We start from the raw sequence: 17,560 nt of genomic DNA on the forward strand, positions 1-17,560 counted from the left end.
TAGTGATGGGAGAATTCGAATGCAAGAATCGATATCCATTCGATTCTTAAAAGTTCTCGCTGTTCTCGAGAACTTTTATGCCGGCATTCGAATACTTGAGAATTCATGATGAGATTTCGAGTATCCCTCAGGACAGGCAGATAGATGGACTAGACACTAGGCGGATGTGCTTTAGAGGCCAAAATTGAATGTTTTTTAAGATTTGTTGTATTGTCAAATAATTTAAACTTTTTACTTATCTTTTTTTAACATAAAATCCCAAACTAATGATTTGCAGCCAGGCTTCATTTTAAAAATAAAAATTCAATAATTATAAAATAATTAAAAACATCAATATTTAATAACGGAAAATGCTCCGTGAAACAAACCACACTCTCGTTCGTTGCGAGGTTTACCTTAATTACTAACAGCTAAGCTACCGTCGATGCGAGTACGAATAAACATATCCCAATGATGCATTCGAATCCAAACCGTGTCGACGACATACACCGATTCTGCATTGCCACTGTTCTCGAGTCTTGTTCTCGGATACTCATTCGGTCTCGGTCCGGTACTCGGTTCTCGGTTCTCGGATAATCATTCGATTCTTAAAAGTATTCGAGTACCGAGTTCTCGATTCTTAAAAATACTCGATTCTGCCCATCACTACTGTTTTGTGAATAGAACTTTTGACAGTCGCAATCAGCTTCGTTACGTCATCGTTTATGGGAATTTTACTAATAGATACAGTTCTATATTTTTTGTTTCTAATATTTAAATTTGTATTAATACTTTACCATCACATCAATTCATTATAAAAAGAAATCATAAAAAAAATCGATTTAAAAGTAAGTTGCTTCCTAACTTTCATTAATAAAATGATAAAAGGTGCGAGAAAGATAGAAAACGTTCTCATCGGCGGGTTGCATATCATAAAATTTAAGATAGCAACCCGAATATGACAATATGCATCCGTTCCAGTGTATCTAGCTCATTGCTTTTACGCTTTTACTTACATCTTACATCACAGATTTTTATAGAAGTCTGTGACTTACATTAAGCTCTTCTTCTTCTTCTGTATTGATGATGATAATATTGATAATATGCAAGAAGACTGTTTTTAGACAGGGTGCTTTTACTTCTTTTTGTATATTACAAGTATAAAAGTTGCAAAAATTAGTGTCAAGTAGTATTAAGAAATAAGTAAGTAATAAAACTGTAATTAATTCCTCAAATTAATAATTTTAGTTTTTTTAAATTATATATTTGTCATGATTATTTATTTAATTTAATACTCATTTCACAATTAAAAAATCTTAATTACGGCCCTGATCACCAATTCTCCATTCAAGGACACCGAAAGCGGCTGAATAAAGATCAAAGTACCGACAACAGAATTGGTGGTTTACATGCTGTCCTGTCAAGATCGCTATACCTTAGCGACCTTAGTTCTTACTGTGTCGTCGTTGATGCTGACAAAAGTTACCTTTCTCTTCATTTTTTTGGCCTTCGTTAATCAAGCGTACATTGTCATTAATTAGCCAGCTTAATATTTATGTACCTGATTCTTTTCTTAGGGAGAAATGCGCTTTTTGAATAAATTAATTTGAAGACGTTCATTTTGACGTCGCGACCAGTTTGATAAAACAGTCAAACTAACCAAGTTCTTAATTTTTATTAACAGCTAACTGTTTTCCAATTAAATGAAAGATATTTGGATAAAATAAAATATTATTCATTAAAATAGAATTATAACGTTCAAGGCAATTTTTAGAGTAACTTTTTCGTTACCTATTTTATTACTTTGACCAAATCAGTTTGATCAAAATAACATAAGCTACTACAATTAATGTTATCGCGAAACGAAAGCAGTTGTGGTATTTTGAATTCGAATTTATTTACCACATTCTAAATTGTTTAACATTTACTATTTATCATCGGTTCGTTATCGGCTCCTATCGTTATAATTCGTAGTATGAAGTGCTGTAATTGGACAATAATGTGTAAATTGTCATCAGCTATTTTTAGCACTGACATAACGCTTTGTACTCTTTGTGTAGTCGGTGGTTATAAGTTAGTTTCCCCAAGTGACGTGTTAGATATGAGTCATTTATTTGTTGATTTCGGACTAGTTGGTTAAACCAATTTTAAGTGATTTTCGTAACTATTTTTATTTGAAATATTATTTTTAACGTATTTTTTGTGTTAAATTTAAGTAGCCGCTTAGTTGTTTTTGGGTGTTTATTTATTCAAGCCAAATAATTAAAGGTAATTCCTAGTCTGTATAGACAATGAAATCCGAATTAAGTGATGGATTGTCAAATCATTCGGATTTCTCCAATGATAGCCAAAATTCTCAATTGTCTACTGCAGATTTTATGACATCCATGGGGAACGGGGCCTTATTAACACCAACAACTGTAAGTATATTTTAGAAACTTATTGATTAGAACGTCTAAACATTCTTTCTTACGTAGGATTTTTGTGTTTGCCTGTAAAGTTGGATAAGTGATTTTCTAGCGTATTATTACTTTTAAGGAAAATAAAACGTTTTAATTAAAATATTTGATATATGTAGGAAATCTTAAAACGTGAAAAGGCATGTTATGTGTTATCACACCTCTCCCCTTACCCCCCTCCCCTAAATAGAATATTTCCCTAATTATGATAAAAAAAAATGTTATAGAGCGCCAATTATTCTATGTCAATGTGACCAACATTTTGTTGATTATGATGCAATGAAATACCTGAAATAAAGAGCATGTGTATGTCTGGATCTTTGTATTAAACTGAGAGACATGCTTATATAGAATATTATTATTATTATATGGGCTTCAAGTTATCCTAGAAGTTTGTAATTTTATTTTCTAATGGTAAAATATCTCGAATTGATTATAGGTACCTTCGTAGGCATGTAGGTACCTCGGTGGGTACTTATCCACGTCCCATATCGTGTGATTGTTGCATTAATCGGCTATTAAAAATATATCTTTATTGTAAGTGTTTTATGAGTTTAGTTTTTAAATAATAAGTATTTTTTGGGGAAGTAGGTAGAAACAGTGGGTCTATATACAATACCCCTTCATGAGACCTAATTTCAATTCGGGGCTCCACATTCAGAGTTTCATTGTTAATTTAGATATGCATGTCTTTATTTTTGAGAACATTCTGTCGCTATTCAGTACTACTTTAGGTTTTATTTTATTAAAAATCTGGCTTCATAGGTTACAATTTTTTAAAACTCCAGTGTTTCTGAGGATAAAACAATTAGTCAATTACCGACCGAATTGCTGATTATAATCAGCTCACAAGCAGACTACTAGGTATTTACCAGTTACAATCAGCAATGCCAGTACCTAATTGGCTAATTTTTCATCTGCGAGCGCTTGCAATGCCTCCTAGATTTTTAACTGAAGCAGAAACTTTGTAACTTTAAAATTCTTTATAAAAAAATATCCTACCTTATAAATATCGGTATAATAATTACTTGCAGGGTTTTCACTTGGTGGCCTAATTCTTAATAAAAAAAAATGTTAGTGTTTTATGAAAAATCGGTTCCATAAAAATCTCAGGCGGTTCGTGGTTTACCAACTAGATAATCTTAAATGAAAATGTTAGATATGTATTTTTGGATTGCATAATTAATTCTTTTAGTGTTGTTTTTACTTTTGATAACGTTATTATTTGGATTTTTTAAAGTTAACATTATAAAAAGAACCGAATAATACCTACCTATACATATATAGTAAACTTTAAAATAATTATGCCTATTTTCGAACTTTATCTTTAATTTTTTATCTGAATCTTACATGATGAGATCTACAAGCCTACTTTAGATCTACAAACAATTTTCACATTTTCACAATTTTTTTTAAACAAGCTTCCGATTCAAAAACAAAAACATGTGCAACTATAATAGGTATTTTTGCAGGTTGTAATTCTGAAGAGTAAAAGCGAGAGTAAAAGATGTTTGAGGATGATATTTTTCAACATCCTGAAAATCATCTGAGAGAGTTGAAAATAGATAAATTAGATCGTGTTTGTGGTAAATAATCCCACACTACTTGTAATTGTTTGCGGGCTAATGTTTGTGTTTAAAACATTTGTTTTCCATCCTAGAAAGAAAACAAGGAAACACAAATGCAAATGTACCTATAAATGCTTTTGTACAGAAGTTTGCAAACTGTTTCAATGCGTGTTTTTTTTATGTTTGCGGGCAAAAGTATGTAGATTTGGACTAGACATCATAACTAACAACCACAGAGTACCACAACAGAGCTAAAAATAGTAAGGAATGGGCAAAAGCGGATGTATTAGACACCATCACCAAAAAATATATTATCTGCCATCGCTATTTTTTGAGGAAAGCCGTAATTTTTTAAACAATAAATTTTCTAAATTATTAATTAAAAGAGGAAATTTTAAGAGGTGTACCTATATGGTGAAGTCTGATTTTCGAATGTGAATGTGTGCGAAATTCCTAAAGCTAATAGGTTTCCTTTTCATAAATTTAATCCCCTGGTTAATCAACTAGATATTACGTATGTCTATCCGAGCAGAGTAGAAAATATCAATTATTCGAGTGTGAAAGAGATGGCAAATCAAGATAGCCTTGTGTAATTATTACAAACTGGAAAAGCGCTATCAGCTAGCAGTTAATTTGACGATTATTCGTCGCAGTGTGAATTCTATTGTCTGGTTTAGTTAGCTAGCTCCCTTATGTCTCAATTAGTGCCATATTTGAATTTTGGTGTAAATTTTTGCGAATACGAGGACATCAACTTGTACAATCACGACTCTGTAGATAGTTCCAAAATGGTGAGTCATTTCTTTTTTTATGCTATAACCACATCTATAACTTTTAGACTGTACAGAAATACCTATTTATGAAATTGTTTCCTAACCTAAGGCTAATAGGTAGCTATAGGTATGTTAAACATCTTAATAGAATACAGTTGAACATAATATGAACATTAAATTTTATACCGATAAGGAATTAAATATAGGTAACTTTTTCATATATTTTTCAAGGTCGAATGCACCGTAAATACTTATTACGGTTCCCGATTTTTCAATGCCGTGAATAAGGGCATATGGCATTCGAGAGATCCTTATTTTTTTCTAAACAAATTATCGTTTCCTTCTTAGTCAAGCATTATTGTATTTTTGTAACGTTAAGGTTAACAAATATTGAGAAGGTAGCTACTCGAGAATTAAATAAATATTTGAAATATGTAAGGTTTAAGATAGGTACCTAATTTTAATAAGCAAAAGATCACTGGCGAACTTCGGGAGGCCTTTTTGTAAATAATTATGTTCTGAACCGACTTGCGACAACAATGTTAAATACCTATTCAAAATAGGTACTTTGAATGAAGGGGTCATGACATAGGCGTCCGCAGAAAATTTGTAAGACGCTAACAGTTATCAGTTCACAAAAACTAATAAAACATACTGATTGCAGAAAATTTACTTTGAAGGGTAAGAGGTAAGGGTAAGAGTAATACAACGGGGTGCTTTACAACTTCCTAATTACTTCACAAAATGAAGCTAGGTTAAAAAATATAAGACTCGCGTTTCCTCATTTTGACATATATTTAAAATCTAAAAATATGCGTCGTGATCCATGAAGCTCAAAATGGTTAAATCCAGAAAGAGGGACTTTATTATTGGTCGAAGAATCCGTAGCGACCTCTAGCGGAGGACGCGGAATCAGTAGATTTATCAGAAATCATTGGTTTTACAAACTACACTATCAAGTAAGTCAAAATAAGACCTCAGTTTGTCATTTGTATGCCATTAGGATTCAGAGGACATTGAGACAGACACTTTAAATGTGACTGATTACACATTTATTATTATTTTATTACCGCATTATAGTACATAATTAATAAATAGCATCTTTTTGTAACACACTTTCTTAGATATGCAGGGGTTGATTGCACTACCCCCTAGCCACGGATGACCTAACTTCTAAAAGTATGGACGACAGTGTCAACAACTCTTACCGTATAAAGCATAAATCGTTAACAGTTGTTTTTTTCACTTAGTGACGTCGTATTTCAAATTAAAGTAATTAAAAAGCTGCCGATTAAATTCACTAATTTCTTCACAAAAATGTTAAAATCGCATATTTTTTTAATTTAGAAAAACTAAGAACTAATCAAAACCAATTAAATTGCCTGATTCTACGGCATGTTCGTTCGTTGGGTGTAAAAACCGGGAGATGGGCGGTAGGCGCTCCCCCTGGGCACGCCCATGGATCATGAAATAAGAAATATATTATGCGGAGTTGCGTTTGTTTTGCATTATTAGTTGAAAGCGAATACGCCGATATACAAGAAAACTTTTTTTTTTTTGAACGTATGTTCGATCGGAAACAATTGAGCGTCGCATTTCGTATATGTTCTCATAGTAGGAGAGATGGGCGCAGAGAGGATTTTTCCCTAGTTCTACAGGAAAATTTGTGAAACTAGGGAAATAGAGAAATATATACAAGGTGTTCCAATTGAAACTTCCCACTTGGAAAATATCGGAATTAAGAAAAAGCCTGAGACACGTCGATTTTTTTTTCAAGGGGGACACGTGATGGCGTATGTTTAAGAAAATCACGCACAGCTACGGCATAATTTGGTGGAACGTCATCCTACTGAAACCACACATCCTCTTCTGGCAAAGCGTTGTCATTTGCCTATATTTCCAGTAGATTCAGATACACATTTCCATCTAGATTTCCCGGTAGGAAGAAAGGTCCCAGTATGCCCGCTCAAATTTTCAATTTCCTCGGATGCGGCGTACGAGTTTCATGATGAGTAGATTTTCATCACTCCAGTAGACAATTATGGCGGTTGACTTGACCATCCAGCTGGAACATACATTCATCGGAAAAACAGATTGATTACAAAAAATGTTGATATCTTCGAGCTCGATCACTCATTTCTTCACAGAACTGCAAGTATAGATCAGGATCGTCTCTCTTAATTACTTGTACTAAACTAATTTTGTATGGGTGAATTTTTAAGATTCGGCGACAACTACGTATAGAAATTCCTGAAGTACTTGCAAGTTTCCTGAGATTCAAATTTAGTTCAATTGCGATGTGAAATGTGACCCAGGACAGCTATTTGATTACCCTCATCACGTACATACGACCTGTTCACGTTGATGCTTTCTGTTTCCAACCGATTCAGTTTCCGAAAATTTATGCACTAAATCCAGGACGTACCGATGCGAAGTGTTTTTGTCAGGATGACGATCATTAAAAATCTGTGCTGTCTGCCGTGCAGTCATTATTTTTGTAAAACAAAACTAATTATTTCCACTTTTTTAGCAATTGTACTTACCATTTTCACGAATTGGAATTTAATCGACATTGTGATGATTTTACGGGATATTGTTTCGACAAGACAAGACGGGACAATATTGTCTCGTTTAAAGTAAAGCAGGTAAAAAAGTTGAACTGAGTATGAAGATTTTGTTGAAAAATTTTTTTATCCAGGAATTGTTGAAGAATGCCCTCAGATAACACTGGAAATTCTTCGAAATGTTCGTTCGGAAGTGGTGATTTTATTGTCAGATCCAAACCAAAATTTGAAAAGTCGTATGTCGTCGTAAGCCGAATTGAATAAGTTTACAGAGACGTTTTTAAACAGAGAAAAATTTTAATCGTTATCCATTGATTCTGTTTGATCCTTGATTTGGTCTCTTCAAATTGGTCGCAGCAAATTGTAGGCGATGCCTTTTCGGTTCACGCGGGAAGTAGGTAGATTTAGGACAAGGGTCGGCAACTGGCGCACCGCGGTCCAGGTCCGGACCGCGGAAGGTAATATACTGGACCGCCAAAAATTCTTTGAAAGTATAAATTACTCAAATAAATTATTTAAAAAATGTTTTTTACGTTTAAGTGCCAATCTTATCATTTTTTCTAGTATTTTACAATTGTGAGAGTATTTTGAGTTCTTAATTAGTAAGCAGATTAAATTTGAGTCCAAATTAAAATAAAAAATAAGAAATATGAATTTTTTTTCTGGACCTCGTTAAAAATTTTCAAAAGTATTCGGACCCCACCTAAAATTACTTGCCGACCCCTGATTTAGGAGCTTAGAGTTTAGAATTTCAGTATAGGGCTGTTAAGGTATGGAACTTTTGGGATTTATTTTTATGGTTGGTTATTGGTACTAAAAAAAAAAAATTGGTAGCCCCAACGATCTCGTTATTAGAATATAAAAGAACAATGCCAGTAATTGATGATTAAACGAAAAAAAAAACAAACTTTAAAATGAAAAAATGAATTAGAGCAACGTAACCAGTTAGTTATTGGTTATTGTTGTACATCTTTTGTGTATAAATATCGTGTGATCAAAATATTTTTGACAGCCTTCCAGTCAGCCGTATTTATGGCAATTGTAGTAGAACTTTATTTTCACAATAAACAGTTAGGGTAATTTTGCAAAGCTCATCCAAAAATCAGTCAAAGAAAGAGAATGAATTACATATGAAATCATTTTTGGCAGAGCAGATCACTTAACTGCATAAAAAAATTATAGAAACATCTATCAAATCGGAGTTTATTTTTTCACATTTGTTTGTATTATTATATTATAAAGTGTAATATATTAATGAACAAGTGTTTAAGATATTTTACCAGTTATGAACGCAGTTCTCACGTACATACATGTCTTATCTTTGTTATCGAAATAGCTTTGAAAACTAAATATTATAAAGATTTATTCCAAAAATATTCTTTTAGTTGTTTTAATGGGACGTATTAAAATAAGTGTTTATCTACCGGTTAATATTAATCGAAGGACATTTTTTTTTAATAATCATATTTCTACCGAGATTTGACGACCATAGAAGGTTAAACACAATTCCATAAGTATGTATTAGTACTACAATATGTCTAATTATTTGGAAAAGTTTGTTGGATGATATTGTAATAAAATAATAACGTAAGATATAAATAAATGTAAATGCGAACTTGTGTTACCTCGATCTAAATAAAGCATCAGTGGGCGACAAACCAAAATTCCCTCTTGACGAAATCATTATCCGACAGTCGAGCCTCGGATAACTTTAAAGCTCGACTAAAGTATTTAATTTTCGAACGAACGAACCTCGATCTACAGAGAACGATTCGATTAATGTTTATATATGTGCGATTATTTCTGTTGCCTTTTTATTTGAACGTTTTGGTGCGTTTTTTTTTTTTGGAGAAATGGATTGTCTCGATCAAAAAGATATCACCCACTTCCTTGCACAGGAGTTATTTTATCATCAGGTATTTATATTTTGGATTTTTCCGCAAACGGTTATCGGCAGAGGGTCATTTGTGTTAATAATATACACAAAGATGCATTATTGTCTAATATTATAATTTTTATTATTTCGTTATTCTAAAAGTAATTCAACGCGTATAATAGGTCTTTGAGAAACAGTGAAAAAGACTTTATATTTTGTCTGCTGCGTTTGTGTTTTAGTAATATTTTCATTTAAGTGTTGGATTTATTTTTCTGTCACAACTGTCAGCTTATAATTTCGACCGTTTAGAAAACTGATATTTTTAGGAGCAAATCTAAAAAATTGCAAAATAGGACTGTTTGATTTTTTTTATAATACTGGCTTACTATTTAAAATTTTTCGATAGTGGAATCGTAAAATAATGTAATATTTCAAAGAAATGTCTTGTATTTATGTTGTTCTAACATTATCTTAACAAATACCTACACGTAAAAATAGCTACTACCTACATATAGGAAGATCTTAGTATTTTCACATTTTATTAGCATTGTTTTTTCAGGTAGCTTCCTTGTGAATGAGACGAATAAACATTAATAGAACAAAATTATGTGTTTAAAAATATTTTGAATTTATTTGAATTAGCTGAATACATTTATAAATGGAGTAAAAAAGTGCGAGTGTTAATAGTAAAATATATATTTTTAAAAAGGTAGTAGTCAAAATAAAACAAACATAGAACATGTTTAGGGAAATATTAAGAAGAAGGAAGAACAACCAAGGCCTTAAAATTTGTTGGGAATACATTCTTATATAAACAAGAAAATTTTGTACAAACGCTTTTCACAAAAATATTTTTGCATTAATGTACCAGGTTTTTTCCAGGTATGATTGTACAAAATTTGGTTTGAATATCTCCATAAAAAAGTACCTACTCGAAAAAGTAGTAGTTTTCTAAACTTTAGCACCCAGGGAGATTTTGAAGAAAAACGTTCATATTATAACAAACTCTTTTTTCATTGTTAAATCTCACTTGCTCTGACTGAAATTGTTTACAAAATGGGCAATATTTTTGTAATTAAATCAACTTGGATTAATTACCTTTTAAGGAAATATGAAAGCACTGCATGTAATTCTTTATTTTAATGAAAAAATTTTTTTCTGCCATATATAATTTAATATTATTATGATTATAAAGTAAATGTCAATTGCCTGTACTTTTTATTTCAGAACTATGTTTTTTCTTTTCGTTACAAATTGAAAAGCAAATATCAATTTTGTTATAATCAAATCAAAACTTAAATGTCATATTTCGTTCAATTAGAAATTAGAGTAGTTTGAATAAATGATGTTTATTTATTTAAAGACTTTTTTGTACATGTTCATTAATGTGGGCGACAATTATGTTCAAAACTGAAGCACAGCATAAATATTTATTTTACTGTGATTAAAGTATATTTAAATAAACAACCATTTTTGTTTTCAATGTGAACTTAAAAAAATTGTAAAGTAAATTTAGTAAATATAATAAACTTGGCGGCAAGTACACATTTTAGTTTATAATAATGTATTAATTGACAGTAAACGATGATAACAGAAAATAATGTACTATTGATATTATGCATAATAGATAGATATTTTTCCTAATTGGTCTTAAAAAATGAGAATATTTAACATGTCGAAAATTTAATTATACATTTGTACAGTTAGTGCAATTTACATTGACAAAACTAAAATTTAAAATTTACATGTCTCTCAAACTGTATTAATCATTGATATAATTTATTATGGCAATAATATAAATATATAGGTAGGTACCTACCTTGCAATGACTTCTCTTATATTTTAACATGATTATGGCTTATAAATGTTACCCCACACCCCATTTTAATTTTCTTATTTTTAAGTTTGGAATGAAAATCCTAAAACGGTCGTTAATCAGTTAGAAGTATTTTTATGATGATAATAAGTTTTCTAGAGGATGTTTTAAAAAGCATGACGAACTAAACTTTTAATTTCTGATTTAAAAAAGTAAGGTGGGTTTGTCAGCTTGCACAAAATTTAAAGTGATCATACAATACTTATGTAGCGTGTTCTTCAAAACTTAAAAATGGTAAAATTAATAAGACAAGGTGGTATATCTATTTAACCAATAAAAGATTTGGTGGAGAATTTTATGAAAATTTTATTTGGAAATATAAATATATCATTTCCTTACAAACCAAAGACACTTTTGGTCTTTGAAGGTTCGTAAGACTTCATAATCTATAATTTTGGATTGTATTTGTTACAGTTTATAACACTAGAGGGTTTAAATTCGGGTGTTCCAACAAGGACAACTCCAACACTGACTCCCACAACATTAAGAAACATAGAACAAACCTTTATTGAGCTTCAGTCAAAACCAGAAACTCATGAAAACGAAGCTGGATTCGTACCTCCACTAGTTCATGCAGTTGGTAAGCATAAACATGTTTTTGCTTGTATTTTATGGGATAATAATTATTTGCATTAATGGAATCCATGTACCATGTAAACAATAGATGTTTCTTCGCAAATTTTAATTTTGTCCTAAGTAGATAATAAACGTTTGTTTTGCTTTAATTCAAATTCAGAAAGTGCAGGGTTTGTAACACTTGCGGCAATTAAAAGTAAATTAGAAACAATGGTATCTTATTAAAAAGTATTATAAAGTGAGGATAGTTGAAGAAAAAATAGAGAAAAATGCAAAGCTATGAATAAAACGATATAATCCACTTTTTTTAATTTAATTACGTACTTAACCTAATTTAACCCCGTATTTCCTAACTTAACCTAACTCGACCTAACCTAATCCAAGCCAATATACAACAAGAAAAACACATTTCCATACCTACAGAAAAAAATTTTTTTAAATGCTGTAACTTGTGTTTGTCTTTTCAGAAATTAACAAACTACGAGTATGACCGATTTTAAAAGGCTCTCTTGGCTGGTTTTTCAATTGCTGGTTAATTAATTGTTACTTTTTATATTGGAGATGTCATAGATTAGTAAAGAAAAAAAATTTAAAACGAATGTATACATTCATTCTTTGTTAAAAGCTTGCATGTTAAAAGAAGATTATTGCTTCTCCACTAAAACAGAAGAAAATAAAGTGATGGCTAACCTTAAGTTAGGAGTTAACCAACGATTGAAAAACAGGCCCTCTGTGATTTATTTTTTATTATAAACAATTTAAAAGTTAATTTATATCTCAACGATTGGAATGTTTCTTAAAATGAAGTCATCCTCAGTTTAATTTCTCGAAAAAATTGAATGCAACCACATATATTTTTTGGTTTGTTTGAGAGTTTGTTAATTAAGAAAAATAAATATGAAAAAAGGATGTCGTAGCTACTAAAAATATTACAATAGTGGAACAAAATAAATATATAGTCATGATATATTTTGTATTAAGAATAAAATGATTTTTTTACTATTAGGAAAACTTAAAAAATAAATCAGGTGGATTTTAGGAAGTAAATTTGTTTATTTGGATATTTAATAAAAAAAATTTTAAATAAACCCTTGCACCAAAAAATTATGAAATTATCTTTGCCTAACAAAAAATCCCACTAAAAAGAAACTGAAAAAAAATAAGAAATACCCACATCACACATGTCACTTAATTGTTTGAAAATCAACATCTTTTCATTTTCAAAACCATAGAGACTACACAGGGAGTACGAACTCCATGTAAACAAATATCTTACCAAATTGTGGTGATTTTATGTGTATACTAATGACAGTTACAAATACCGGTGTACTAAAAAACTATATTTTCCACAAAAATGACTGTTAATATATTTATAATTTTTTCAGGTAATAATCAGTATATATCGGCATCGGAAGCTGATACCTATTCAAACAAATCGCAGAATATGTGGCAAAGTTCATTGTCCCAGTCTGGTTCGGATTGTGATACTAGATCCACACCTCCTTTGTCTAAGAAATCTGGAAGACACATAATTCCAGGACAAAACCGTCGCAATATGGGCGGACGCAAACCCGCCAAAGATCTCAATTGCAGCCCAGAAGAAGAAGAAAGACGGCGAATTAGAAGGGAACGCAATAAAGCTGCAGCTGCCAGATGTAGAAAACGCCGAGTGGACCACACTAATTCGCTTATTGCAGTAAGTCTATATTTTTTCTAGATAGGTACACTTTTTAAAATGTCAAAAAACTAAATAATTTTTTTTGAGTAGGAATTATTTGCCCTACAGCAAAATAAACACGGTCGTTTTTAATTTTATTCTAATCGTATCAGTTTCTTTTTCTTTGGATCTCTTTATTGATTTGTTTTTTTTTGTTACCTTTATCTGCCGTTGAAGTCAATATTGGAGGTTTTCAATTAAGTAAATTATTTTTTTTCTTTAATTTGCGAGCAGTTTCTTCTACGGATTACGGAAACTTAGACACATTTTTAGGTGTTGGAGAGTAATTAAACCTTTATATAATAAAAGTTTTGATTGTTAACAAGTTTTTTTGAAAGAATTTCATCTTTCTCAGTTTAAATTTTCCGTTAATATACTTAATTTAATCTTTTCGTGGCTATGTTATAAAAATATAAGATAATAATATAACAGAGTTTTTTGAAACGATAACTGTGGTGTAAGGTGTTGCGTTGATTATTGTGTATGGATGAGATATGCCGCAAAGCATTATTTTGTATCTACCGACAAAGAGTGACCTACTAATTTGTAGGTGTTATGAAAGCATGATCATCTAATTCACTCGCATGTTAATTTATTTCACCAATATTTAATTGATCGTCTGATGTTATTTATTTGTGCCATAGTTTTGGATTTTTTCTTTACTTTTGGTACATTTGAAAAAATAAAAAAAAAATAATGTAGCAAACCCCGAAAGTCATGGGTTATTTTTATGAAAATGGTTATGCGAAAATCTCACACTGAAAAGAGCAGACGAAAAAAACGTGTCAGTATACAGTGTGTGCCATTTAACACTCCCGCTGCCAATATGTCTGAAACGAAGAAATTTATCTTAGTTCCTGAAACTGGGGTTGTTGGATTCCTTGAATAGCTTCAAATTGTAGCTAGAACTGAACTTTTAGTTCAAATCTGTCCGTATAGATGGCGTGGCGATACTAAAAAAATTTTTTGTTCCCTGGAACGTGGAAATGGAGTCCATCTGAAAGATCGTTAAATTTTGAGTAATTTATGTAATATATTTACTTGTTTTCGAGACATGTCGACTTCAATATGCGATGTATGATGTAACAGGAAAATCCATTATTTTATTTAAATCACACTGAGACAAAATATTCTTTTAAAGTATTGTTATAATGGCTTTATTCACATCATCACATCACATGCTAACTAACAAACGATAAATTATAAAAAAAAAACGAATGGTTAACTACAGAAAAAAAATTTGTACAATGGTAAATCTTATAACTAGTATACTTAAAGTGAAAGAGGGAAGCTGGTAAAACTGTAATTATTGGAAAACTAATGTGTTATCTGTCATTGTTTTGTTTTAAACAAATAACATGAGCCACCTATGACTGCATTTTTTAATAACATTTGATAAAATACGGTTCGTCTGTGTCCCTTATAAAGATTTACCATTGTACAATTTTTTTTTCTGTAGTTGATCATTTGATTTTTTATAATTTATTGTTTGTTAGTTAGTATGTGGTGTGAATAAAGTCATTATAACAATATATTAAAAGAATATTTTGTCTCGGTGTGATTTAAATAAAATAATAGATTTTCCTGTTACATCATACATTGCTTATTGAAGTCGACATATCTCGAAAGCAATTAAATATAGGGAAAAACTTTATATTACAAAAATTACTCAAAATTTAACGATCTTTCAGATGGACTGCCTTTCCACGTTCCAGGGATCAAAAAATTTTTAAGTATTGCCACGCCATCTATATAGAAAGATTTGAACTAACAGTTCTAAGTACAATTTGAAGCTCTCCGAGGGACCTAACAACCCCAACTCCTGGAACTAAAATAAATTTTTTCATTTCAGAGATACTGGCAGCGGGTGTGTTAAATGGCACACCCTGTATATTGCACACTTCAAAGGTTGTTAACGTTTCTAAAATCTATGTTTTTATTTTTTGAACTTGTGACTTTGTTTTAAAAAAAAAAATCTTACATTTTTTATTTTGCTTATTTTTCTGTTTTTTTCCTTTTTTTCTTTCACGTTTGGAATCGTAAAAGCATATTTTTTTTCTGCAGGAAACCGAAGAATTAGAGCATAAAAAGCAGTGCTTGCAAGAGGAACTGCAAGAGTTGCAACAGATGAAGGAACAATTAGATTATATCTTAGAGTCGCACAAGGCCACTCCCCATTGCCGTCTGCATACTCAGAGCCCGCCGGACATTAAGCCGTTCAATAACAACATTTTCAGCGACAGGAACGACAACGAACGGGTCAAGACGGAGCTAATCGAGCCGCTGGGACCCAACGATATATTTTTGTTGCCATCCTCCACGAAGAAAGTTATGTTAAGTTCGACAGTGCCTATATCCAAGCCGAGCAGACCGAATTCTTTGAACGTGGGAGCCACGGCTCCCCTGTCCAAGAACAATATCACCGAAATAGCAGGTGTGCCAATTTCGACCCCCTCGACGGGAATGACCTTCAATTTCGAATCTCTCATGGGCGGCGGCACCGGGCTCACGCCGGTGTCGGCCCCGCTGGTGCCTTCATGCAGTACGCAACAACGAAACGTTCCCGCCAACATGGGCGATCTCTCGTCCCCGGACGCCTGCGGCCCCCCCAAGCTGGTCAGCCTCTGAGTAATTTTAGAATGTTGTGCAGTGTACGTTCACGAATAGTCCAATTTTGATACTACTACAATATTTTGAAAATATTATTATTTGATTAAAAATGTTCTACTAGCGTTCCCGCTATGATTAAATTTACCACTTCTATACGAAAATTTGCATATATATTATAGATATATACATATATATATTCTTGGATAAGCATTTACGTGTTTACCATACTTAGCGGTAAGTGTATAAGTTTAAAACAAACCAAAAATATTTATTACTTTATAGTCGCTAGTAAAGTTATCCTTTTGTTATATCTTTTTATTTAACGATGACTCGCCGAGTGGCAGTAGCGCTAACAACAAGTGAATAGGAAAGTAATAAAACATGGACCATAAGTATCGATAAATTGCTCAAAAATTTTTGTTACGCTACTCCAGGTTTATTCTTTTTGCTAGGAACCAAGAAATGCCTTTTTTAAGAGATATTTGTATGTTTTCACTTAACGATATTCCCTCCATACATTTTTTTATAAATTATATTAAGAAAATATATTTTCTAGTATTGAAAATTACCCTCATCTGTGTTGTTATTTATAGACTACTCGAACGCGTTTGCCGCTCGTGACGCTGGTTACAACTTTGAAAATTTCACGAAGCGGTGCGAGTCGAAAAAAGACCAACCTGTTCAAGATTTTTTAATGTGATAGCGAAAAACTTTTTATTGCGCTCTGTGACGGGGAAGGGTATGTAGAATAAAAGTAACTCGAAAGAAGTGACACTAAGTTGGCAAATTGCAAATAAGTTGCAAATTCACTTGTTTTTTCACTTTTTTTACTGCCTACAAAAATCTAGACGACATATCGAACAATTTGCGTTGTAGACAATTAATTTACCTACAATTTAAGGTACGTACAGTCATTTTTCACTAATTTATTAATAGTCCAAGCATTATAGAGAAATGCTTACAGAAATTATTACCTGGACAAAAAAAAATATGACCGTATAGAAAATTAAATTTAAATTGAGTTTCTTGTTCTTTAAGCTCGATCCAACATGGTTAAAAAAAATCGCAAAGTTGCAAAAAACTGTTTTTCTAAAATAACTAAAAATATAGCACCGATTGAAAAATTTTAAATGAGAAAGTTGTAGGTTTTAAAAAGATCTATCGACTGATTTTCTGTAAGTATCGATTGCTTTGTTACTTTTCGAGATATATCGAAAAAAACAAAAATCTCGTTTCTCTCCTTCTATAACTCGTTTACATCTATCTTTCCCATACTTGCTATTTACTGCAAGCATAGCCTGCGGCAAGCCAAAAAAGTACATTTTTGAAAAATTTAAAAATATGAATTATTTTTCGATATATCGATTTTTTGACAATAACGCGCTCACGAAAATTGGCTAAATCTTCTCAGCGGATAGCCCTACAGTAACGATTTTCGGTTTATTTTCTTCGTAAAGAGTCATATTATCATGCTGTTAAAAAATGTTGACGATTTTATTAATTTTAAGGATCAAAGAATGACTTTTTCATATTACTATTTCAATTTTTATTTTATGAAAATG

At 31.5% G+C, this 17,560-nt stretch overlaps 1 protein-coding gene across 3 annotated transcripts; it reads left to right on the forward strand.

Moving 5' to 3' along the window:
* The first annotated feature begins 2,270 nt into the window (after positions 1-2,270).
* Positions 2,271-16,566, forward strand: LOC108911388 (transcription factor kayak). Of its 3 annotated transcripts, none has more exons than XM_018716316.2 (4): positions 2,271-2,399; positions 11,510-11,675; positions 13,057-13,367; positions 15,453-16,566. In XM_018716316.2, exons 1-4 carry the CDS (start codon positions 2,271-2,273, stop codon positions 16,014-16,016), a joined length of 1,170 nt encoding a protein of 389 aa, XP_018571832.1. In that variant the 3' UTR covers positions 16,017-16,566. The 3 variants fall into 3 exon arrangements, with proteins under 3 accessions (XP_018571832.1, XP_018571833.1, XP_018571834.1); XM_018716317.2 differs by lacking the exon at positions 2,271-2,399 and adding an exon at positions 4,654-4,797; XM_018716318.2 differs by lacking the exon at positions 2,271-2,399 and adding an exon at positions 9,028-9,259.
* Positions 16,567-17,560: the final 994 nt, after the last annotated feature.

Source organism: Anoplophora glabripennis, unplaced genomic scaffold (genome assembly GCF_000390285.2).
Source record: "Anoplophora glabripennis isolate ALB-LARVAE unplaced genomic scaffold, Agla_2.0 scaffold620, whole genome shotgun sequence".
Classification (NCBI taxonomy): domain Eukaryota; kingdom Metazoa; phylum Arthropoda; class Insecta; order Coleoptera; family Cerambycidae; genus Anoplophora; species Anoplophora glabripennis.

Coding starts and splice junctions, on each gene's coding strand:
- LOC108911388 (XM_018716316.2), top strand. CDS start 2,271: ATGAAATCCGAATTAAGTGATGGATTGTCAAATCATTCGGATTTCTCC. Junction 2,400..11,509: donor CCTTATTAACACCAACAACT/GTAAGTATATTT, acceptor TATTTGTTACAG/TTTATAACACTAGAGGGTTT. Junction 13,368..15,452: donor ACACTAATTCGCTTATTGCA/GTAAGTCTATAT, acceptor TTTTTTCTGCAG/GAAACCGAAGAATTAGAGCA.